This window comes from Simochromis diagramma, unplaced genomic scaffold (assembly GCF_900408965.1).
Source record: "Simochromis diagramma unplaced genomic scaffold, fSimDia1.1 OVJJ01000159.1, whole genome shotgun sequence".
Classification (NCBI taxonomy): domain Eukaryota; kingdom Metazoa; phylum Chordata; class Actinopteri; order Cichliformes; family Cichlidae; genus Simochromis; species Simochromis diagramma.
Window position 1 is genome coordinate 771512 of NW_024387197.1, and position 25413 is coordinate 796924.

A 25413-nucleotide genomic window follows, 5' to 3' on the forward strand; every position below is an offset into this window, starting at 1 on the left:
TGGAGCAATCCTCAATGGCCATTAGAGGAACTGCAGTTTTTTGCACTTCTATATTTGCCTGATTCTTTTCAGCTGCTGGGAGTACTCAGGCTACGTTCACACTGCAGGCGAAAGCGCATCAAATCCAACTTTTTTGACTGTATGCGACCCATATCCAATCATGGTATGACAGTGTGGACAGCACAAATCCGATATTTTCAAATCCGACCTGGGTCACTTTTGTATGTGGTACTGAATCCGATACATATCTGATGTTTTAGAAAGCGACTGCTGTTTGAATGGTCATGTCGCATTAAATCCGTCTTTTACGTAACTGACACAAGACAGACGCCAATTATCAGACATCGTGAACACTTCCTGGCCATCCAGTGCAACTGTTGGGAAGACAGCGTTGGAGAAACGTGAACATTTTATTTGTACTGTATAATCTGCAGATTCTGACAGAAATCTGCAACTATCCTTTGAAGCACCGCTCCTCTCTAAAACGGCAATAAGGATAATTATTAGGCCATATGAAAATAACAAAATAACTTTATAACTTAAAGCAAAATTGGGAAACGTAAAGTCCGAAACAAATCTTTATATTAAGGCCATCAGTCAAACACTACTGTTTGGGTCTAAACAGAGTGTGTTGTGTCTGATGTCTTCTTTTGCGCATGCGTGGCGCTTTGAGGGTTCACACTAGAGCGCGTTTGCTGTCACATTTTATTTGTAGTGTGAACAAGCAGACAAAAAAAATCAGATTTGATCAAAAAATCGGAATTGAGCATTAAGACCTGCAGTGTGAACGTAGCCTGGTTTACTGACTTTGATTTAGTTGTGCTACTGTCATTATCTACTGATGTGTTTGGTTTTATGTATTATCCTTTTTGCTGATGTGAACATGTTGGCAGCTGTGGATAAGTTATGCAGCGACAGCAGCTGTCACAGTATCCCCACTGTATTGCTTCTGGCCTCAGCATCTATAACCACCACTTCTTCCACTCCTGCTAACGGCCACCACTATCCTTTAGGTGATGCACAGGACCAATCGAAAAGTGATGGTAGTGAAGATCTACAAAAACGATGTGGACCAAGACAGCATTGTACGAGAGATCAGCCTGCTGCAGAAGCTCTCCCACCCCAACATTGTCAGGTAACAGCCCTCCCGTATCACCTGCATGCTGTACTCCTATTGTGGTTAATCTAGTAGGCTCTGCTCTGCTCTGCTAAAAGCAAAAGAAAACGCTTGAGGATTTCCCTCCCAACACATGCAATCTCTCCTCTCTGTCTCACCAGGCTCTACACCCTCCCACTCATCACTCTTTTCTCCATCACAGCTTCACAGTCTGTAAATTGGGTAGCAGGATTGATGGCAGTTGTAGTTATTGTGCAATGGCAATACCTTTACACATATTTATATTTAGTAGTACTAAACAGTTTTAAAGGGTTCACAGTGTTATGGTAATTTTGTTGACAATTACTGAAAAAATGGACTCCAGGGCATCGTGAACAATAAACAAAGGCAGGCAAATATACAACACTTCCATATATGCACAAAATCCGAATATCTGTTTTCTCATCAGGAATATTTGTCAAAATGCACACCCACTCATCACTGTTATATAATAACCTTCATATGGTACCAGTTAAGTATTAATGTAATGCTTTTTTCCCCCTTGGGATTTCAAAATAAACAAACACAAGTATCCATTTTGCAAAAGTGAGGTAGGTTTGATGGGCTCCCTTGGGCTGCAGATTGCCAAATTAACATTAGATGAGCTGGAAGATGTCCTGGATTTGTTCACAGCTTTAACAGTGATTATATTTCTGAGTGGCCAAAAACAACCAGGCAATTCTAGCTGGCAAACTTTGAGAAGAAGTCTGCTGTTTTTCTTTTGCTTATGGTAGTATAAAAAATGATGCTGGTGCATGGCTGTTGAAAGATACACAGAGCAGGGATTGTGAGCATAGTAGCAGAACTAAATATAATTGGTACATGTGATCTGAACTAACAAGAAGAAGAGAGAAAAATCACTTGTAGTCATTTAACTAGCTTTGTTTCTGAATATAAACTACTTCACTTGGAAGTTGGTAGTTTGGTAGCATGGTGTGTAGCCTTATGTATGTAAATGAGACCCTGGTGCTTTTATCTGCAGCAGTGGCATAAGGTGCAAAGCCAGGCAGACTTAATGTTTGCCTAAGCAATCGCACTTTAGCCATTTAGCAAGGTCAAAGTGGTAAGGTTATCAAAGAGTAGCTCATTATCGTACAGCCAGCTGTGATGACAGCAGTACCTTGCACGCACCGATCTGTGTAAGCTAAAGTCAAAAAGATATACGAGTGATATTTCTTGGAGTTATCAAAGACGTCGACTGTTTGTGTGAATCAATTAATAAACAGGGCCTTATTTTAATTGTTCCTAAATTTATTATTTAAGTTCAGTTAAGTTCATTTAAGGTCACTTTACAGATGGGCAGGACTGATCATGTACAAGCTGCCTAGTTCCTCCTAATGTTATAATTTTATTATTAGCCATAGCTGGTAATATACTTCTTACATGGCTTAATGGCTCATAGTTAAACAGTTAACATTTGTGCCTCCAGATTAACATTTATGACTGTTTAATACTTCAATGTTGTCGATACAGGAGCTTTACTGACCTTGTGAAATTAATTGAAGTGTACATTGGTGTAAACAACAACTACATGCTACTGACGAGGGGAGAGGTTGTGTGCATGTCTGTCTGTAGCTCTGCTGTTTGAAGTTGTGTGAAGGTGGCACTGTTGGTATCAGTATTGTTGCAAATGAGATTATCTACTCTACCTTACTATATACACTATCAAATCCATAAAGGAAAGGATATGTCATTCTTTATTTTCCTATTGATACCATGTTTTTTTGTGTTTTCATCAAATTTGTTAACAGTTTCGGCTACAAACAAGATTCTAAAAATTTACCACCAAAAATCTTCTTGTAATGTAGACATTGTTCCCTCTGGTTTGAGTGGCATTTCCATAAACTTCCATACACTTTATTTCAATAACAAGACAAACAATTGATTAACACAGCTCTGCTTATTCCAGGTATTTGGGAATATGTGTGAAAGAAGACAAACTCTATCCAATCTTAGAGGTGAGTTCCACTCATTTTTCGCCTATTGTGAGTCATTGTTAAGGTGTATACCTGCAGGCTGGCTCTGTTAACACAACAAATAACACTGATATGAACTGAGAGTGATAATGAAATGGTGAAAGAGTTCATAGGTAACCAAACTGGGTTTGCTGCTATCACGCTGACAAATTACATCTCCTCAGTTTCTTGTTTCAAGAAGAAATTGATTATTGATTATTGATTTAAAAAAAATCTTTTCATTTTAGAATGAATAGCCATTTATTTTTTTGGGATTTTTTTTTTTACTACGACATTTTATAGTATGCCATTGTTCTACACAGATAACAGGGCGGTGAAAGCAACAAAAGCCATGTACTGCCACAGTAATCTAAGAATTATTTTAAATGCTTGAAGACACAGTATTTATGTGGGCAACAATGTATGATAGCATGTTTTTATAACAAGTCTTCTTGACTGTTTAGAAAAGTTGGACTTCGCCACTGTTCTACACGTAGCTTTAGTGACAACTGCCTCGAGCCTTCCATCGTGTTTATTTTTTAAATAATATTTGAATAATTGGATATTTTGGTAAGGGCTGTAATGCCATCACTTGCTAGATAGCTTAGTTAGCAAGTTCATCTGCTATTCCCTGTAATATTATAGGTGATGTAAATTTTGACTAACAAACAACAAAAATAGGCTTAAAAATAATTTAGCTTACAAAATAGAAGTAGTGGCTTCAGTGTTCGTGTCTTTGAGGATAACTGAACAACAAAAACAACACCTCAAAGCGACCATGCCGTAAATAAATATAATTTTAGGTCTTGATATAATTTACGTTGTTATACTCATTGAATTTTATATTTAATTACATTCATATAAATTGATAAGGACCAAAGCTAATTTTTGTATCAAACTTTATTTTTGCCATCAATCTGACCATTTTAACTTTTTAGCACGTCCAAATTTGCTTTCTCTCTTTCTTCTTATTTTACAGCTTAATAACTCCCCAAAATAACTTTTAAATTTATTGTTAAAATTTTTATTAAAATAAAAAATGATTAAATAGAAAAAAAGTAAATTAAAAATGTGCTGCATAACAAGAAAGCTCTCCTTTTACATTGTCATGTCAAGTCAAGTCAAGTCAAGAAAGCCTTTATTTGTCACATGCAAGTTGCCCTGCAGCGAAATGGGACCCCCCCCCCCCGACCTTACATACACAACACAGACATCACATGGGGAGACAGGTCGGAGACCGGTAGTATTATGGAAAAACACTGAAATGTACAATACAATGGGCAAGACGAGGAGGGGGAAAAAAGAGACCTCTACTCATGCATGAGAACAGAAAACCAAAAAAAAAAGAGCACATAAATGTCCACATCACAACATCATGAAGCACGTGACAAGTAACAGGGGTGGGTAAGGGGTGAGAAGTAAGCCGACCCAGACACAGCCATTGGAATAAACTAATTTGTCTAATTTATTTTACAATAATGTGAAAATGATTTTATTATTTGAAGACAGTTTCTTGTTACAAGAAAAATCTTTTAATAGAAAAGTGAAAAATAAGTCTTCATGTATTTCCTGGATGTTTCAGTATGTAAACGGTGGCTGTCTGGAAGAGCTTCTGGCCAGGAAAGACGTTCCCTTGTGCTGGAGAGAGAAGGTGGACTTGGCCTGTGATATAAGCAGAGGAATGATCTACCTGCATTACAAAAACATTTATCACAGAGACCTCAATTCTAAGGTGAGGCACACAATTAAACTGATTTGCTTTGATTTGGATTGATTTGTTTGTTTTTGTGTTTGTTCATATTTTAACTGCACCTTTTTTTTTTTATTAATAAACTGCTCAGGTTAAATAATTTTCAGTCCAGAATGTGATCTCCTAGTTTCAGTTAAATGAGCACACCCTGACATCCTTTCTAGGCCACTCTGTAACAATCACGAGGCCTTGCTGAGAAGCTGGTGTGTAGGTATGCTTGTGTGCGTAGGTGCTGTCCCTCCTCCAGTTGCCAGGCTTCCCTGAAGAAGCAGTCAGTAATGCGGAGTCACAACATGATGACAGTCACTATTATCATGTAAAGAGGTTGTTGCTATGTAAGTGCTGTTGCTGCACGTATAACTGCTGCTGGGACTCCCCCACCCTTACCCCACGCATGTTACCCTGAGGCTACTCTTTTTGGCTCTGTCCTCGTGCAGTTTTTTTTTTTTTCAGGCTTTGTTGGATTTACGTCACAGAAACCTGATGGATGCATCCATGATGTTGGATCAACGTGGGAGAATTACAGGCTAGGCAACCATTGCTAACAGACCAATAGAGTAGCAGAAATCTTGAAACAGATGTTTAATGTCAAAAGTGATGATGAAAATGGCTAGCCTCTTTTTTTAATAAGCATTTCAGATGAATGATATTAGAGCAGATTATCTGTCATAGATGATTAAACAGTATAAACAACATATTATACTCAAATAAGTAATTTAAAAAAGTATTGCTGTATAAAATATCACAGGGTCATAAATGAGTCCACTTAAGGTCAACCTTAGGGTCACTCGAGGATTTCTGTGCAGTGTCTAATATGATGTTTGTGAGTCTGCTTTTATGTATTTTATACTGAGTGAGATGAGCTTTATGTTGCATTTAGTTTGTAATGGCTTTGGAGATTTAAGTTAGAAGACATTAAGATGACTTTAGCAGTTACCCTTAAGTGAATCCTTAGTATTGAAATGATCTGAGATATTTAGACCCTGTGTTGAATGTAAATAAACACCGAATGCAATGAGAAAATGTACCATTTCAGGAAAAATATTATTCATTTTGAATTCACTGGCAGCAGGACATCTCAAAAAAGCTGAGCTGACCCCACTGCAGCCCAGACCTTTCACCATCACAAAACATCAAAATATGACAAAAACAATGCAAGACTGTTGAGCATCCTCTGTCAGACACGAATTGGACATCATTCCTCTCCCATAAGTCCATCAGCAGGTCTCTACAAATCCCAGACATTTACAGATTGGTGTTAAAAGAAAAACAGCTACACAGAAGTAAACACAGCCACGTGGCAACTTTTTTTTTAGACCTGTTGCTGTCATGAAATTGAAAATGAGCAGATGTTTTTCTAAAATTTTAAATATTTTATGCTTTTCATCTTCAGTTATAAGTAAAATATGGGTTTATGAAATTTCCAAATCATTGCATTCTCTTTTTTACACTTCATGCAGCGTCCAGACATTTTCAGAATTGGTTTTGTATTTTGTAGGCTTCCTGCTTTTTGCCCCATGAATGAAATGACCAGATAGGTGTGATTTATGTGAAAATGCTAATATATTGAGACGCACCGACAGTCATTTTGTTCTATTTCAAGCCAGTGGTGATACAGTTGTTGGGTACTTAATTCCACTGCCAATACCAACATTCAGTTCAAGTGTGAATTTAAAGTAAGAAAGGCCCCGAAGTCACGTCAGATGACTTAGCTAATAGTTACTTGTAATTATTAATCTAATTAACAAGTAATTTCATTACTAACATATTAATAAATAAATCTAATTATTTAAGTCTGAGATTAAATCAGAGAACTGTATGTGTGAGCTCTGAGCTGCTAGCATTAAAATGAGAAAAAAGTGTTTAGTAAGGTTATACTTCACATGAGAACTCTGTGCTGGCCACTAGAAAGACTGCAAGTTCATGGCAGTTTTGTGTACACTTTACAGACCAGGAAGTTCAGTTTATCTCTGTGTCTGAGTCATTTTTCCTTATGATTTGTTGACAACTTCCAAATTAAAAAATATCCACAAATATTTATGATATAAAACGCATGTCGTTCAGCTTTATCTCAACTTAGGACGTGGTGAAAGAAGGATTTATTGAAATTAAGTTGCCAACTTGACAAATCCACTTAGGTTGGTAGATGTGTGCAGTTTGTGATGTCAGTGCTTTAGGATGTCCAAAAGGCCAGTTGCCTCCCAGATCCCCTGAACTAATCCAGTCTTTGTTAAAGTGTCTGTGAAAGTTACACTTGAATGAAAATTTGAGCTTTTTGAGTAGTTGGTCAGGTTCTTGCGTTACTGGGGATTTTCGACTTAAGTTCCCCAAATTGTTGCCTTGCTTGGCAGAGAGGTAAGGGGTTGTGGCTAAATTTAGAGCTGGAGTCTGGGACTGAAGTAGTTTTCCTCCACGTAATGTCACGTAATGACAGGCTGCTGGATGGAAATAGCTTCATGTGCAGTGGGAGCCAAATGGCAACTGTCACTTCCACACACGCCCAGCGAATCTTAAAAACAGAAGAAAATGGGTTTACATACATGCAGAGCAATGCATCAACGTTATACCTTTACATTGCAGACCTGCTGTTATTATGCAACAACAGCTCTGAGCTGCTCTCCCACTTCCTGCCTCTGATCACACTTTCTGCTCTCAGCCTCTAAACTCAAGTCTAGCAGGGTTTGTCTTTTTCCACAGTTTGCTGGTCTTATTAACATCTAAATATGAAGGAACCAGTCAGTGTGATGGAGGCTGGCCTTTGGCACACTGAATCTCTAGTCGGTCAGTTATTTAGTCGGCTGAAAAGGTGCTGCCAGCAGATCCTTTTGAATATATTGACAAGTGAAGAGACTGTTTGTGACTGTGTGGCAGTGATTCCAGGAAACGCATGCATTACACACAATAGAAGCCCAAACAAAGACTAAAGACGGTGGAAAAAACAAGTGGTTGATGGTCCTGGTTGTTCAGCCTTACACTGCCCTCTGCTGGGACAAACATCCCATTGCAGTCCTGCTCCTCAGTGTCCTCCTCGTGTATCTGTAGAACTGCCTGATCCGGGTGACGTCTCGGGGACGAGAGGCTCTGGTGACAGACTTCGGCCTGGCCAGGGAGGTGGTGGAGTTGCCAGTGAAAGACACCGGCAGGAAACTCTCTCTGGTGGGCTCGGCTTTCTGGATGGCCCCCGAAATGCTCCGAGGAGAGCCATATGACCGCAAGGTAACAGTCCTGTTTCTCGTATCAGCATGTGTTACACACAAGAAGTATTTTTGCTGTTTTTTAGCATTACATTTTTTCTTATATGTCAGACAGTGTATTTATTAAGATGATACAATAAAGTAATGCAGCACATTGTGGGAAGCTGCATCTTTAATGTAAAATGGCAAAAGTCAGATTTATTTAGTTTATTCTTTGAAGTATTTTCTGATATGTTTTTTATGTTCTAAGAGGAAGACAAAAAAAAAACCCAATATGTTTGATGTCTGACTTATTCCAGGTGGATGTTTTCTCCTTTGGCATTGTGCTCTGTGAAATCCTGGCCAGGATCCCTGCTGACCCTGAAATACTCCCGAGAACACAGGTAGAGCTCACTGTACCACAACAGAGACTGTGTGCTGCTGACGTGTAACGTGAATATTCACATGTGAGAGTTGGCTATTGCCCACTTTTACTAGTTAACTAGTTAAAAAGATGTCTAAACAACCCTGAGACTTGCTGAAAAAGTAGAAGAATGGAATGTCTCCAATTTAAAATGTTGATGGAGTGGATGTGTGGCTATCTGCTCACTGCTAACCATGGAGCTAATGTATTTAAAAAGAGTGTGTTAAATTAAACCAGTGATTGTCTCATCACAATCACTGGTCGATGCGTTTAAGTTAGCTCAAACATGGTCCATGACGCGTTGACTCGTGGGCTTATAGATATGTGACTGGAAGTGTGGTTGTGACAGTGACGTCTTTTAAAGCTGATGATTGGCTGAGCAGTGTAGTGCTTGGGGTTTGTGATTAACTCAAGCCAAGCTGTGAAAGATACAAACTGATGTAATTTTAGCACAACTTAGCTGACAGAACATTTTTGTATGCGCAGTGAAATATTTCTTGTTATGACACATTGACTGTTGATGTTGATGTGTTTCAGGACTACGGGCTGGATGTGAAAGCTTTCAGGGAACTGGTGACAGACTGCCCACAGCGCCTCCTGGAGTTGGCAGCCAGCTGTTGTATGGTATGTGGATCAGAGGAGATGGAAGACCTGAAAATGCTTGAAGTAAAAGTCATGATATACATTTATACTTTGAAATATTTCGTATGTTTTTCAAGTCATAAAAGGACGTCTTGCTTAGGGAGACTTTGCTTTATTTTGACTCAAAATAAATTCAAATTGAGGAGCTGATGAAAAATTGTGGATTTTCTCTTCCTGTTGTTTCCCTGTGTGCTATATTTCCATTTATTCCACAAGTTTGGAACATTTTGTGGCACTTCAGTTTTCTGCCAATTCTAGTGGGGACTGAGCTTAAGAAAGCAGTGTTTCCAGCAGGTAGAATGTACTTTGGCAGGCTGCGTGATCCTCCACACTTTGGGAGTTCAGCTGCTGCCAGCAAGCTTAGTTCCAGCTATTCTGTCTTGTGCTTTTGTCTCAGGAGCCAGGTTGCTGTGCTCTCTATCACTTCGCTGGCAAGCTTGATTTTGTTAGCAGGCTTTTACAACTCTCACTGGTATGGGAATGAGATTATTCCTGTTGATCAATTTGTTGTCAGTGTGGACAGCCAGGTGCTCGTACTCCTCCACCACATCAACTTCCTGCCCCAGCACAGACACCACTCATTCAGCCATCCTCTTTCTTTTGAAGCAGGCGATTCCTCCCTGACCACACCAAAAAGTCATCCTTTTTGTACTGAGGCTGTGGTGTGTGGTGCTAGAGGCAGCAGAGGGCTGAAACTCGACATGTTAAAGAAACTTTCAGCTCATTTGCTGCCTCCAGGCTGCACCCTGGCTGTCTGTAACCAGTGATTTCTTCAGTCCACTTATTTTGTTCTGCTCGAGTTTGCCCTCCAGTCTCTTCTTTTAGGAAACCTTGTGATCGCTACAACAATCACATCAGCAAAAAGCCTCCAAGTTTCAGACATGACAGTTCTTAATACTAAGCTGTGAATAGTAGAGCCTCTGTACTTTCCACCAAGGATTTCTTATAAGTTGTGAAACTCACCTGTTTTTCTAATTTCCTCTCTCCCAATCTAAGGTGGAGTCCTTCCGACGGCCAGCATTCACAGAGCTGTTGGATGATTTAGGAGAGGTTGCTGAGACCCTGGAACTTCCTCCCAAATCTGACGTGGATACGAGCTGAGCAGCGGATCAGGGAAGCCCAGCATTAGGACCGCAGACTGTGGGATTACTATTGCTCACTGTCTGGACAGGAAGCAGGACAGATGTGAATTTAAAAAATAAAAATTAAAAAAAAATATGGAAGTTTTTGTGGCATCAACTCTTCTCCTCTGAGGTGCTGCAGACATTCAGATCTAGATGTTTTTTCAGGGCAGTGGATGTTCCCGACTTGCCATGGACACTTTGATTTGACCCAGCAGTGTTCACATGATTATTAGTTCAACTTGTACTGTTATTGGTCTTGACTAAAAGGGCCCTCTCCTCCCACTCGACTCTGGTGTTTGTGATTTGTTTGTAACCGACGGCGCAGACCAAATCAGGCCTGTTGATATATTTTCCTCTTGTCTACTCTGCCTTTGTCGTTCCAGTAGGAAATGAGAAAGCTCTGCTCTCTATTAGGCTTTCAATAGTGACATAACTTCATACACAACGAGGATCAAAAATAGCCGTGGAAACATGATTTTAGGTTTGATTTTGAGAGTTGGTTTCATGTTAACAATTTATAGGCACGCTTACGAGTCAGTATGAGTCTAAGATATTTATTTTCATGAAAAAGTTCTTTTTATCGTATACCGAAAACTTCAAACATATCCCCTTTTTCTAGCAACAAGACTTTTTTTAAGCTTGTGGATTGTCAGGTGATTTTACAGAACAAAAAATTCCTATTTTGTTGTTATTTTGTGCAGTTACTCTGAGCTGAATGTGTGTATGTAAATAGTCAAGCTTTGCTCATTTTATTTTTTAAATCTGGCACCTTTTATGGGGTTTGACAGGGTCCATAATCTTTTCAGTTTAATCTGTTCTGGTTTTGTGTGTGGTCTCAAAAACTTTTAGGCAGCTACACTACCAACTCCTTTGGTTTCTTATCCTTTAAAAAAATATATTTTCTGCCTTTTTTGATGAAAAATAAAACTTTTATTTCTTGTTTAGCAGTATAGCTTTCTAGATTTGAAAGTATAAATATTCATCTGCTTTCAGAAGTTTCTGATTGATCCTTCCAGTATGGGAAACAAATGGAACCATTTTCATTTGAACTACTTAAATAAACATGGAAAATAAACTTTACTTGTGTCTTGTGGTCCCTCTCATTTGCTCCGCCTCTCTGTGTATGTACATGAAGCAATGCCTTTATTGAAGGGAGATTCTGTCATACTCTATAAGGAAGGATGATGAGGCTGATCTAGCAGAGCTGTTTCACTTTCCTTTAATGAAAAGTGTGAAGAGGTTGGCTGCAGTTCTGATGGGGATGCAGCAGAGGGTGCACATGAGCTAGAACTCAATGAATGGACCTAAAATCAGCTCAGTTTAGAAGAAAAAGCCCACATTTGATTTTAGCTGTCTTAAGTACAGAATTCTAATAAAGCTCAAGGTGCTGTGACATCCCAATTATTGCCTGATTCAGTCCTGGACTGGTATTTGTAGTTGTTTAGTCCTGTGAAAAGCTAAACACGCCCTGTATCGATAGATTGTAGAATAACAAAATTCACAAGAGTTCCCACCCTCTAGAGTTGGAAGTCACCATAATCTGACACCACTGCCAACAACAGTCCTATAACTTACAAAACATTACTCTAGAAGCTGATCTGAGGTCAGTTTGCTGGGACATCCACTCCTGGGATGAATGTGTGTCAACACACAGCTGAATAGTCCAAACCAAACCGTCAAAACAAAACTGCTTTCACAGAGGTGCCCACACTTGCTCACGTTCAATTCATCAAGTGCATTTGATTAGAAGGACCTGGCTGCTACTTACCCACTTAATTTCCATGGAAACAGAAAGGCTGTTCTTAGTTTCACATAGAGATATATAAGCAATTCTGTGTGACTGTGTGTTTTGCATGTATCCTTGTGCATCTTTGTTTTCCCTGTTGTTGACGATAGACTTTTTAATACTTTATAGGCAAAGAAAAACAATAGGAAAAAAGAAACAAACTCTTCCTCTAATGCCCCTGTGTTGCTATGCATCTGTGATGTGCGGTGTATTCTTGGACTAACTTTCTGATAAATGTCCTCTGATGGCCACTGTCACATGCTGAGAACAGCCTGTAGTTTATTTGTTGAACAGAGGAGCCTGGTATGAGGATAGACTGATAAATGCAACACTGATGAGTCAGCTGGAACAGGAACCAGAGGGGAGCCTTTAATGGGAATATGATGTAAAACAGTATCCGTCTAGCCTTGAAAAGTGGAATGAAGTCACTGTCCAAGTTTCCCCTGGCTGTTGCAAAGCCTGAATGGTTTTCCCCCATTAATGTTCCTTTGCAGATTACACTGTCAGAGTGCAGCAAGTACAGGAGCAGTGAAGTCGAGGCAAAAGGGTTCTAAGTTTGAAGGCCTTGTAGGCAAACCAGACACAAGTTATAAAACGTGATGAATTACTTATTAGCTGAATATAAATGATTGTCGCACAGACCTCACCTGAACGTGAAAAGGCATTCACAAAACAGCAGGGAAAATGTATCCTCTACAAATAATACATGTTTGTGTTGGGATATACCCTGCTCTGGAGGAGGTTATTTTCCAGACTTCGAAATAGGAGTTAACCCTGAAGTTACATGGATAAGGTCAAATCGTACTTTGTACCTTAAGGGGTTACAATAAAGGTTATCGTCTAGTCATAATGTGTCCTTAAAAACACGATTTGTTCATGTTGATAATCTAGTGATTGTGATTATTAACAGTACAGAATATAGATAAAAGTTGGATATAGCGTGTCTGTAAGGCTCCAATTGGTCTCATTGTAAAGCATGGTGCTTTTGAACTCTTGCCATCTTGGTGTTTTGAAACTAGATGTTATGAACGAGCAGATCAGGTGGGGAATTCACATCCACATTCAGCACACACTTGACAGTTCTTTTTTCTGAAACTTGGAATGACCAAAATGTACTAAATTTCAATAGCAGTAGTGAATCTTGTCCTCACTGTTCATTTCTGCCATTTATGACTGACATGCAAAGACATACAGTATGGGTCATTTTATTTCTGCTTTGAAGCTCTCGATTACATAAACCAGAATCTTAACTCATACTCCTCTTTAATTCTTTCCAAGTGAAGATCTAACAAACACGCTGCTTTTATGTTGATTGCTCGAGCACTTTCTACCATCCTGTGAGCTCTTGACCATGTTAATTGTGAGTGTTTGAAGCGAGGCTTTCCAGCATAATCAGTGTTGAAACATAATACAAATAATTCCAATTAATGGACCAAAGCAAAGCTTCCCTTTGAGGTGTTGTGAAAGACACGCTTGTTTTCTCCTGCCTCTCAGGACTGCATAGTCATTCATTGGCTTTATTTTTAGTGCTAAGCTGATATGAACACACCGTGCAAACACATCAAAAGATCATGAAAGATTGAGTGGCTCCTTTCAGGGTTTTAAAAACACGCTCCGTCTGCCCTCACCTTCGCTCCCCAACATCAGAATATAAACAAAAGGCTTGATGAGAATGAATTATGTATCACTGATCTGTTTTCTTTGTGTGGGTGTGTTTAATTTGAGGAGAATGATTGGCTATGTAAGGTCAGACAGAAGAAGCGTGCTAGACGGTGGGTTTCGTAATGTAATCTAACTACTTTTTCATGGCTTATACACACACACACACACACACACACACACACACACACACACACTTGTTAAATGGACTGGTTCTTATATAGTGCTTTTCTACTCTATCTGAGCACTCAAAGCACTTCATACAACTTATTAATTCACCCAATCACACCAGCACTGTTTCTAAGCTGTTAGTGCCTATCTAACATTCATACATGCATCCACACGTCAATGGATTCATCAGAGAGAAACATGGGGTTAGTATCTTGCCCAATGATGTTTGGCATGCAGACCAGGGGGAAGCCAGGAATCAAATCACCAACTTTCCAATCAGTGGATGACCTGCTCTACTGCCTGAGCTACAGCCACTATACACTATATTTATTTCTAAATAAATATATAGTAACATATTTAACCTCATACAACTAATAAAGTGCCAATGTCCATAGACCTTAAAGCAGTCCTAGAAGAGAAAGCTGAGCCTTTAATTTGGAAATAAAGCCCATGAGGCTCAATCTGTGACCTGTGAAGAGATGGTGAAGGGTGTGGATGTGCCCTTAAGGTTCTAACTTTCCACTCTGGTTACTAGCTTCAGACAGTGGAAGGTCAATGGAAAACACCCTCCACTGAATGCCACAGACAATAAAAAAGAAAAGCATTTTAAGAGCTTATAGTGGTAAAAATGCCATCTGTTAGGTTTAAGTGGGAACCTCTGTTGCCAAAAAATGAAGCTAACATGTAACCACACTTTAACAGTCACATGAGGCTGTCTTCAAAAGTAAAGCAATCCCCATCATCTTGTTAAGTGATGATGTAACAATCCCGTTTCTGGAATCAAACATCTGTTATGTTGGATGAAGCTCTCGCCTTCTTAATGCACTCGTTGGTCTCTCTGGGACATGAGCCCCAGAATCAGTTGTTATTTTAGGCCTCAGCACTATTCAAATATGTATGAATAGTGTATGGACACCAAATATTTTCTGCAAATTAAAGTGTAATGTCATTTGTCCATCTTTTATATATAGTCTATGGTTAGGTGCATAATTTACCTTTTACTTTCCCTTTTATTTGGGATAAGATTGCATGTATAATGTAAATGTGGTTAATAAGTTCGTAATGACCTGATGAGAATTAACATTAAACATCTGTTTAATGTCTGCTGCCAAAAGCCATGCACAGTACACAGATGCTGGTGTGCTGTTGGTGTGAACTACCCAGGCTGTCCACAGGGTGGAAGTGTTTGCTAAAGCAACAAATACTGACATTTGTTAAGTGGAAACAGTATTGTTTTAAGGAAACAAACAAACAAAGAAATATGTAGTGTACAGAAATGGGTTTGTTAAGATGACTTCAGTTTCATTTGCTCCACTAGGTTCATAATCACAGCTCAGGGGTCAAGAGTTTCAAGTCTGTCACTTGCACACTGATTGGACCTCACAGCAGTGTCTCTCAGTTATTTCTCCAACATTCCTTATTACATCCAGATTAATTATCACTCCTTGCAAGGTATATTTACATAGTGAGCAAGCCTTTGACTCTGGCTTTAATTAGGATAAAGACATTTTATGATGAAACCTTACCTTTTAAAACAGCAGGTCTCTTTTGTCTAAAGCAGCACATAAAGTTGACTTTGCCCTGAAGAGGAACATGTGGCTGCGCTGTTTTTCCATGAGGATTAAATTGCCCTCTAGTATGAAACAAAATTTTAAAATGAGCCAATTTTCTATCGTTAAGTTAAGAATATGTCTCAGGGCTGACGTGCTAGACAATTCTTTTCTCTAACAGCATTGAAATGTGCTAAAACACTGAAGCAGCTCAACACCTTACTAAGATATTTTTTGCCAGTTTCTCAGAATTCTCTGGAGAAGAAATATGGTTTGGAGATGGGCAAGGAAATATGGGCAAGGGATGAAAAATCAAGTCAATGTGCAAGTGCCAGAAGCTGCATTTCCTCTAACGGCAAAAGCAAATCAATCTCCACAGACTCCCACGTTAAAAAAAGCAATGACATTACCATGCTTATTGGCTGCTGCAAAAACCAGTTTGGTCTCTAAAGCCAATTCCCCCTTTCCTATAAACTGTGCTGATGATACAAAAAAAATTCATTCATTATTAGTTTTATTCAGAAGGTAAAGTGGTTGAGATCTCCTCAGTGTGCCAACGTAAGCTCTGCAAAGAAAAGATGCATTCATGAGTTGAAGTGATTCTCCTGGACTTCTCTTCTCTCTTCACATCTGGCCACTGATAAGGACTTTTTTTTGTACCTGTATCTATGAATTGATTAATGTTTGTATCTGTTGATGTGTAACAGAACTGGGAATTATTCTCTGGGTATCCCCTTTGGGGTGGCATCCGGAAGGACACCTGACGTAAAACTCTGCAAAATCAACCTCCTGTGATAAGAGAGCAGCTGAAAGTAGCTTTAATTATTCTCTGGGTGAAATTTCCACGGTGCTGTTATCTTTTAGGTCTTTACCTCCAGGTTAGTGCTAATACTGCATAAGACTTTTGATGAACAGAAACCTTTGAACATGCCTCCTAGTTCATGCCTTTTCTCTGTGATGAGCCCACACCTGGTGACATAATGAGCTTTTGGACTTGTGGGCGAGACTATAAAGATTAATCTCCCTTCTGTCTCATATGCAAAACACTATAAAGACCCTTAATGTTTCATCTGTGTGCATACGCAGTGTATGAGCCTGTCTGTGAGCATTTGTGTGTAGGTTAGTGCACTAATGCCTGAATGTGTGCTTTCGAATACCTCATTGCATGCCTTTATATACATATTCTATATCTGTGTGTGTATGTGTTACGGTTCATAAGAGTCTGATTGCCATGTAAAGGCACTCTTAAGTTTTTTTTATGAGCCTTCTGGCTCTGGGACATTATCAGCTCAGTAATCATTGCAGCCCAGACAGAATGACTTCCAGTTTAATGTTGTGTGTAGAATGGAGGTGATAACGGGAGTCTGGAAGGGGAGGTGATGATGATGAGGAGTGAGGTACTTCTGACCTTCAGCTTTCAGCTTTAAAACCCACACTGCACCTCTTGCTTTGCAGAAGGTTTGCATGCAGCCTGAATAACTTATAAGGCTGAATTATACAAGCTCTTGATGCACTGATGATCTCTGAGAAACATCTTTCTGTTGATGAGCTTCTGGGGAGGATCTGTGAAAGGTGAATGATGCACAAGAAACTGAGTTACTGTAAGAAATTAGGTTAAGACAGGAAATCATAGAATGAGATAACATATAATGCAAGGATGTGGGAAATATTCTGGTTTACACTCTGCTGGTCAGTAATCAGATCTCTCCCATAGTACCATTTACTGTACAATGTTTCATATAACCATGACTGGCCCATTTGCAGTGTTGGGTTAATCAGAATGGGGAAGAAAGGTGAGTTAATTGATTTTGAACATGTCATGGTTGTTCGTGTCAGATAGGCTATTCTGAGCATTTCAGAAACTGCTGATCTGCTGGGATTTTTCCCCAAACAACCATCTCTAGGGTCTGACAAGAAATCAAGTGAATGGCAATTTTCTGGGTGAAAATCAAAAATATCTAACCTTTAAGATGGGCTTTAACAGCAGAAGACCACTCTGGGTAACACTCCTGTCAGCTAAAAACAGGAAACTGAAACTTCAATTTGCACAAACTCATGAAAGTTAGACAATAATGACTAGAAAAATGTTGCCTGGTCTGATGAGTCTCTATTTCTGCTGCAACAGTCAAATGGTAAGGTCAGAATTTGCTGTAAACAACGTGAAGGCAGGGATCCATTGTCAGGGCTAGACGGGCCAGTGTGTTTGTGGAAGCAGCAGTCACATGACAGGTACACTGTGAATGGACGTGACTAGCAGCAATACTCAAAATGTCTGCAGTGTTTGAACAATGCTCAGCTGGTACAATACTCAAATCATCTCAGACTGGTTTCTTGAACATGGCAATGAGTTTACTGTACTCTACACTCTACTGAAAAAAGAATTTAAAGAGCATAGCAGTTAAAAATAGACTACTATCTAGTACAAGATATAATAACTTTTATACATTAACCTAAGTGCTAAGGCCATGAGAGGTTGTGTGTACAAAACCCGTGGAAGCAATTTTACCCTACAAATTATAGTAATTGACCTGATAATTGATAAAGCAATTCTTTAATGTTTTTTATAAAAAAAAGTCAAGAAAGCCCTTATCTGTCAGAGTACATTAAACAGAGTACAACATTACAAGGCAGTTAGCACCTAACCAGTTATCAAATTAAATGTTAGCAGCTAAAGATATCACGCATTACTGGAAACCAAAAAAGGCCAGCAATGTCACTTAAAAAAAATGTTATGCTACATACTTGCTAACCACTAGCATATAATGTCAATACTGTGTTTGCTCTGCCAAAGTGTCTCTTTAAGATGATTTAAAAAAAACAAAAAACAAATACAAAAAACCCTTAAAACACAATCCAGATGTTTATCCATTGGACAAAAGCCAGGAAAGATTCATGTTAGCAAGGCCGCTTGATATATAAATATAAAAATAATTGGTCAGTTCTATTAATCACATAAATATGAGGACTTTCACAGTGATTTACCTGATCTTTACATAAAACTCTTAGTATTACCAGCCCTCTGGACAAAAGGTGGGCTTAGGCTCATTTAACCTACTAGCTATCTTTAGCACTACTTTTGTACCTTAGTGACAAAGCTCAAGGCTAGGCTAGTAAAACAGCTGCTTTACTGCACTATTCACAAATATTTTAGTATAAGCCTCAAAACAAAGTAGCACATTGGAAAAATAACATTCCTTAACTCACGTATTTGAATAATCTTTTTACCTCTGCATGTGTTTGGCTCTTTCAACATGCTATGCAACACACACAGCCTTTGACTGATGAATAGGTTGGAAATGTCATGCCACAGGCATGGAAAAAACAGGCCAGAGGGATACAGCGCGATTCTGCATGGCATCAGGTCCATTCCCTGTAGATTCACAATGAATGGCCTGAATGAGTCAGTAAGATGGGCCACTGGTAAAACAGCGCGTGAAGGTGTGTTGCGATGTGGGGCAGCTTTTTTGATCAATGACTGGAGGTAAAAAAAAAAAAAAGGACTGGTGACATGTGTATTAAAATAGAACATCTGGTGACATAAGTCTGTATGGATTTCTCATGTTTTTATGCGGTGAAGTGGTTCGTTTTAAGGTCAAAGTCGAGAATCATGGATTGGTTGTGTAAGTGTGTTTGTGTGCGTGTGTGCTTATGTTTAAATAGGCCAGGAGAGGACTCCCTGGTCCACAGAGAGGAGGCCAGTGAAGGTGACCTAATATCAAAGAATGAAGCACAAATTGATTTTAGAGAATGGATTTCTGGAAGGACATTTGTGTCAGACTGAGGCAGATGGATGAGAAACCAGCCACCTAAAACAGCAGGTGCCAAGTGAAAATGCAAACCAGGCTTTTTAAACCTGGCTGGAATTTTTCTAAAATTTTAAAATATGTTCATTCTAAACCCTTTAGGGGATAGAAAAAACAAAAAATAAAAAACCAAATAACTGGGGCAGCAGGTTGGTGTAGTTGTCAGCACCACATGCTTGCAGGCTGAGGGTTGGGGCTTTTCTGTGTAAAGTTTGCATGTTCTGCCTATGACCCCCCCAAAAAAAAAAAAAAAAAAAAATCTATCCATTGACTCCAAACTGTACATAACTCAGCTGCCAGGCTTTTAATTAAAACCGAATAGAATTGACAACTTCACCGTGTGTGTTAGAATGCATTGTAAGATTTTATTGATTACCTTCAGCGATCTTGCTCCTAGCTACATCTCTTATCTTGTACATGCTGGTACATACTTTGAGGTCCTAAAAAAGGGGACAGAGTAGTGCAGTAAGAATGAACTGTAATGCTGCGTCAGAAAAAAATCAGAGAAAAAGTTATAGACTTCACACCCGCTGTCAATTTATTCATCAATTAGCCAAATGTACCTATTGTCTGGACTGCTGGAGGAAGCTGGTGTAATCCCAGGCAGGTACAGAGAGAACATGCAAACTCCACTCCAGCCACGGTCTAAACCTTTTTGCAGGGTATCACTACCAACCGCTGCACCACTGTGCCTCCTCTCACACCTCCAAATAGCTTGCACTTTCCATTTTGGGGGAAAAAAATGGCTTCAGCATTTCTCATCTGTGGTGTCCAAAAAGTAAGATTTTTCAATGATCTGACCAGCATACACAGGCAGAGTCATTGATGTGGAGCTCCTTCGCACATCACCCATTCAATGAATGGCTCAGGGGCCTCAGTTTGGGGCTGTGTTATTCATTTGACTTCCTGCAGTTCACTGACCCTTAAAGTGCTGACAGAGCTGGAAGGAAGAGCAAACGTGCCTGGCCGCAAATGCGTGCCGTTAATGAATAGTTGGAAGGAGAGATCTATAAAGGGCATGGTATTACGAAGGAGGGGACAGAGGAAATATGGCCAATCCCAGAGGTTGTACAGTACAGATGACACCCCCCTAGTCCCCACTTCCAACACTTCCCCCCACCAAAGAAACGTCATTAGTATTCTTGTAAAGCTTTCCATCAGCATCCAGTGCATACAAAAGAAACTGTAGATTACTATTGTTTTCTGTGAGTGGGGTGCAGCTGCTCTCAGAGGATTTAGTGGTATGCCACAGCAGAGGATGGAAGGTAGATCAAGGTTGGCGGAACTGCAGCAGAGCAGTTTGTTATTTGCTGACCGCCACTCCGAGCTCTGCAAACGGTGATGAAGTGCAAGCAAGAAGGGATTTAAAGTGACTGCAGTAGGAGAAGGGGGAGGGAGTTCTGAGACACAATAGGGTTGAATTTCCCAAGGTGTTAATAAAAAGAAGACTGAGGCCTAACCTCTTTACATCTGCCCGGTTAGAGCAACATGTCTTGGGTTAATACTGGGTTTTGTTTGAAGCCTTGATTATGCTTACTGTGACCGTGAGTCTTTTGCTATCAGCTATGGTGTCTCCAGCTGCCTGTATTTGTGTCAGCAACAGTGTCAAATCAAAGCTTTGGCTAATTCCAAATATACAAAGTTTCAGAAACTAGAGGATGTTACATTTCATCTAAATGTAGGGCATTTAGCCATAATACTTTATATATATTTGGCAGTGACAAACTGCAAAAATCACATGATGTCGACAAGTAACTGTAACCCTTGGTGTGAGGTCTACCCCATCACTGGCTGAACCTAACCCAATGCTTTCATATGTCATATCTCAGCCAAACGCAACTCTGTATCTGGTCCAGTGAATAAGAGGATGAGTTGTGGTCAGTGTTGGGGTTGCTACTTAGGAAACGTAATGTATTACACAGGTACACGAGGTACAGAACCATTCCCAGATAGAGTGTTTTGCATTAGGGAAAGGTAATGTGGCATGCAAAGTAGGAAAAGAAACCAACTGTTACGAGTTTCTTAAATGTGAACACTGTGTTTCTCCTAGTAAAGGAGAGTAAACTCAACATGTCCATTTTGACTGACAGATCACCACACATGTGGGGTGTTAGGTGGTGTTAAATATGCATTCATTAAGGTAGTAGTATCCATCCTTCATAATGATGTGAGACCCAATGACAAAAGCATGCAACAGTGCTTCACACCGGTGGTGAGAAGTTCCAAGACACTCGAGCTGGGAGTTCATTTCTCACTTTCAGCACAAAGAGAAAGGCTGTGTGCTAGACCTTTTGGAGAACCTCATTCAAATTCAAGAATGAACAATTTAACCTAGTGTAACAGATCTCAAACATCAGCATATGTAAGCTGAACAGCTAAGTAGGGGAAGAGGGGATAAACTAGTGTCTTTTTAATTTAAAACCAAACCAATAGGCAAAACAACCCTCCAGTTTTTAGTTGTTGTGAGATAATGATGATCGGTGTAATGCTCCCTACACATATTCAGTTTAGAGGGCACTTCTGTGTTGTGTTGTTGAGATGCTGGCATGTGACAACACGTTTAATGCTCTAATGTGGAAACAAGGACAACAGAGATGAGGTTATACATCTCACTTTAACTTTAAATTGAAAATCTTTCCTGAAACGTTAAATATAAGCTTTAAATAACTGTTTAATAAATGTATACAGTCTAACTGTAATTAACAGAAAATATGTGGACAAAAGAAAACTGGATTAATTACTGCTACAGCTGTGAGAAAATGTGTCAGGTCAGCCCAAAGGAATGTCAGGAAGAGGATGCAGAAGAAGTTCAGTCTCTTGGCAGCACGTCTATGTGCATTTACAATGCAAAGGCAGAAGGCTGAAAAGGCTGAAAAGGTTAACTCTGTTTCCTAAAAGCTATTTTTAAATGCTGCTCATTCGCATGAATAAATATAAGGACATGCTTCAGCTGAATACCAGGGAAAGTTATTTGATCCATTAGTCATGTAGAGGAAACTAACACGCATCAGTGAGAATAGTCAACATGCCTAGCTTTTATTATTTATTTATAGCCCACCCTTAAGGCCAAGCTGTGGCTTACGGTTTTACAGAAACACAACCCCATCTACACAAAAATTGCTTTGCTTATGCTTAATCTCTACATTTCATGAAATTCATCCTGGTAGTTTTTGTGTAATCTTTACAAACTGACAAAAAACTGACTAAATAGTACTGTAAAAAAGCCTTAGCAAAGCATCCACCTTAGTTGAGGAATTAACTTTTCCCTTAAATAATAAACTCAGCTGCACATTAATGTCTTAACTTCAAGACATAAGGTCATTAGTGACTTCTGAGTGTGAGGGTTAGGTTCAAATCCGGCTCTACATGGGAATTCACCAATGTGGTGTCTAAAAATGAAGAACTGTGAGTCTGAAACACACGTATGAGACTTGATCTGAAAGATTTTCTAGACTCTTAGACTATGCTACTGTAGTATGTGGAGAAAATGCAACCTGTTCTGGTAGCTGTTATACCTCAGTCACAGGTCTAGAGTTGCTAAGGAAAAATGCATATTCTCCAATCGATCGCAAGTGTCATGTAAGATGCTGTGGATTGGACGCAAAATGCAGGACTCACAGACACAAATGGTTGAACTTAAAGAGGTGCTGGGCAAAAAAACACTCAAAAAATAAACTCACGAAAAACAAACCTTAACTAGAAAACTGGGAAACCAGGAGCAAGGAAAACCCACAACACAGAGAACACACACATGCATGGGACGACGCAACAACAGGAAGAGGAAAACACAGGGCTTAAATACATGAGACATAACAAGGGAAGTACACACAGGCAGGAAACACAGCTGGGACTAATAGACAGAATGACACGGGGGAAGATAAGATAAGATAACCTTTATTAGTCCCACACGTGGGAAATTTGTTTTGTCACAGCAGGAAGTGGACAGTGCAAAAGTTATGAGGCAAAAATTAGAATACAATAAGAATAAATACAGTACACAACTGTACAGAATAGAATAAAATACTATATACAGTAGAATAAAATAAAATAAATATACAATAAGATAAAAATAGAATACAAATACAAATACTATATACAACTGAGTAAAAATACAACGATGACAGAAAGGATTATTGCACTTAGTATTATTGTATATGTATGGATGTGTGTGCTTGATCAGTTAAAGTCTTTATTATGGAGTCTGACAGCAGTGGGGAGGAAAGACCTGCGAAATCTCTCCGTCCCACACCGTGGGTGCCGCAGTCTCCCACTGAAGGAGCTGCTCAGTGCTGTCACAGTCTGCTGCATGGGGTGGGAGATGTTGTCCAACAGGGATGACAGCTTAGCCGCCGTTCTCCTGTCACTCACCACCTCCACTGGGTCCAGAGGGCATCCTAGAACAGAGCTGGCCCTTCGGATCACCCTGTTCAGTCTCTTCCTGTCCCCAGCAGAGATGCTGCCGCCCCAGCAGACCACGCCATAAAAGATAGCAGAAGCCACAACAGAGTCATAGAAGGTCTTCAGGAGTGGGCCCTCCACTCCAAACGACCTGAGTCTCCGCAGCAGGTACAGCCTGCTCTGCCCTTTCCTGTAGAGGGCGTCTGAGTTATGAGTCCAGTCCAGTCTATTGTTCAGATGAACACCAAGGTACCTGTAGCTGTCCACAGCCTCTATGTCCATACCTTGGATGTTCAGTGGTTGCAGTGGAGAATGCTTGTGCCTGCGGAAGTCTACCACCAGTTCCTTGGTTTTACTGGCGTTGATCTGGAGGTAGTTCAGCTGGCACCAGTCCACAAAGTCTTGGGTCAGTCCTCTGTACTCCTTGTCGTCCCCATCAGTGATGAGGCCGACTATTGCAGAGTCATCAGAGAACTTCTGCAGGAAGCACTGGGTGGAATTGTGGGAGAAGTCTGCAGTGTAGATGGTGAAGAGGAACGGAGCCAGAACCGTTCCCTGTGGGGCCCCCGTACTGCAGACGACCCTGTCCGACACACAGCCCTGAGTCCTCACATACTGTGGTCGGTCGGTGAGGTAGTCCAGGATCCAGGTAGTGAGGTGATGGTCCACTCCAGAGTTCACCAGCTTGTCCTTTAGAACCATGGGAAGAATGGTGTTGAAGGCACTGGAGAAATCAAAGAACATGATTCTCACAGTGCTCCCAGCGGTCTCCAGGTGAGCGAGGGAACGATGTAGGAGGTGAATGACGGCATCATCCGCTCCAATGCCAGGCTGGTAGGCAAACTGAAGTGGGTCCAGTGATGAGCTTATTAGGCGCCGAAGCTGAGCCAGGACCAACCGCTCCAGGGTCTTCATCAGGTGGGATGTCAGAGCCACCGGCCTGTAGCTGTTGAGGTCCTTGGGGCGTGAAGTCTTTGGCACTGGTACAACACAGGAGGTTTTCCAGAGCTGTGGGACTCTTCCCAACCTCAGGCTCAGGTTGAAGAGGTGCTCCATCACCCCACACAGTTGGTCCGCACAGGACCTGACGACCCTCGAGCTGATGCCATCTGGACCCGCTGCCTTCTTGCCGTTAATCCTCCTCAGTTCCCTCCTAACCTGGGTGGTTGAGAGAGACAGGCTGGAGCCTTGTGTTGAGTGTGTATTGGATGCTGCAGTTGGGGGTGGGGGGGAGTGAGCAGGGTGAATAGAGGAGGTGTGAAATAAAACACACCAGAGTTTGATAAAGTTTTCTTTCAGCTACACTAGCTACAATAGGCAAATATTCAGAAAATAGAACATGATATCTCATCCCAACTGGCCAGATGGCAGATGACACCACCCACCCTGAGCCTATGTCTACTGGAGGTTTCTTCCTGTTAAAGATTTTTTTTTCTTCCCACTGTTGCCAAAGATCTTGGCAACAGTGGGGAGGAACTGTTGGGGTTGTCTGTTTTCTTTGTATTATCACAGGGTCTTTAAATTGCAATGCAAAGTGCCTTAAGACAACTGTTGTTGTGATTTGGCACTATATATATAATAACATTAAAATTAAAATAGATGAAAATTAATTAAATTGATATCTTTTAAATGAAATCTAATACATTCATTTTGGCATTTGAGGTTTTCTATTAAAAGCTTTTCCATTAAGATATTTCAAACAGACCAGAGACTAATATAAAATGAGGTGGATATCACATTAACCAAGTGCAACAGGCTGACATTGAATCAGAATACCCTTTGAGGCAGGATCAAAGCAAGATCAATGATCAAACAGAAAATG

General features: G+C 40.1%; 1 protein-coding gene and 1 long non-coding RNA gene across 3 annotated transcripts in view; one reads left to right on the forward strand and one right to left on the reverse strand.

The window, feature by feature from the left end:
- The window catches only part of zgc:162952 (PKc_LIMK_like_unk domain-containing protein), a 28744-nt gene extending 17440 nt beyond the window's left edge, over window positions 1-11304 (forward strand). For both annotated transcript variants that reach the window (XM_040050121.1, XM_040050122.1), the window contains 7 exons: window positions 1014-1135; window positions 3066-3114; window positions 4694-4843; window positions 7904-8077; window positions 8355-8438; window positions 8996-9082; window positions 10097-11304. In XM_040050121.1, the coding sequence (XP_039906055.1) occupies window positions 1014-1135; window positions 3066-3114; window positions 4694-4843; window positions 7904-8077; window positions 8355-8438; window positions 8996-9082; window positions 10097-10201 (771 nt within the window). In that variant the 3' untranslated portion in view covers window positions 10202-11304. The remainder of the gene's footprint in view (window positions 1-1013; window positions 1136-3065; window positions 3115-4693; window positions 4844-7903; window positions 8078-8354; window positions 8439-8995; window positions 9083-10096) is intronic.
- Window positions 11305-14159: 2855 nt separating this feature from the next.
- On the reverse strand, window positions 14160-23068 carry LOC120745255. The gene is made up of 3 exons (XR_005698600.1): window positions 19757-23068; window positions 19570-19633; window positions 14160-18760 (listed from the first exon to the last, which is right to left on the reverse strand). It is a non-coding gene; the product is annotated as an uncharacterized LOC120745255 (long non-coding RNA).
- Between the last annotated feature and the right edge of the window lie 2345 nt (window positions 23069-25413).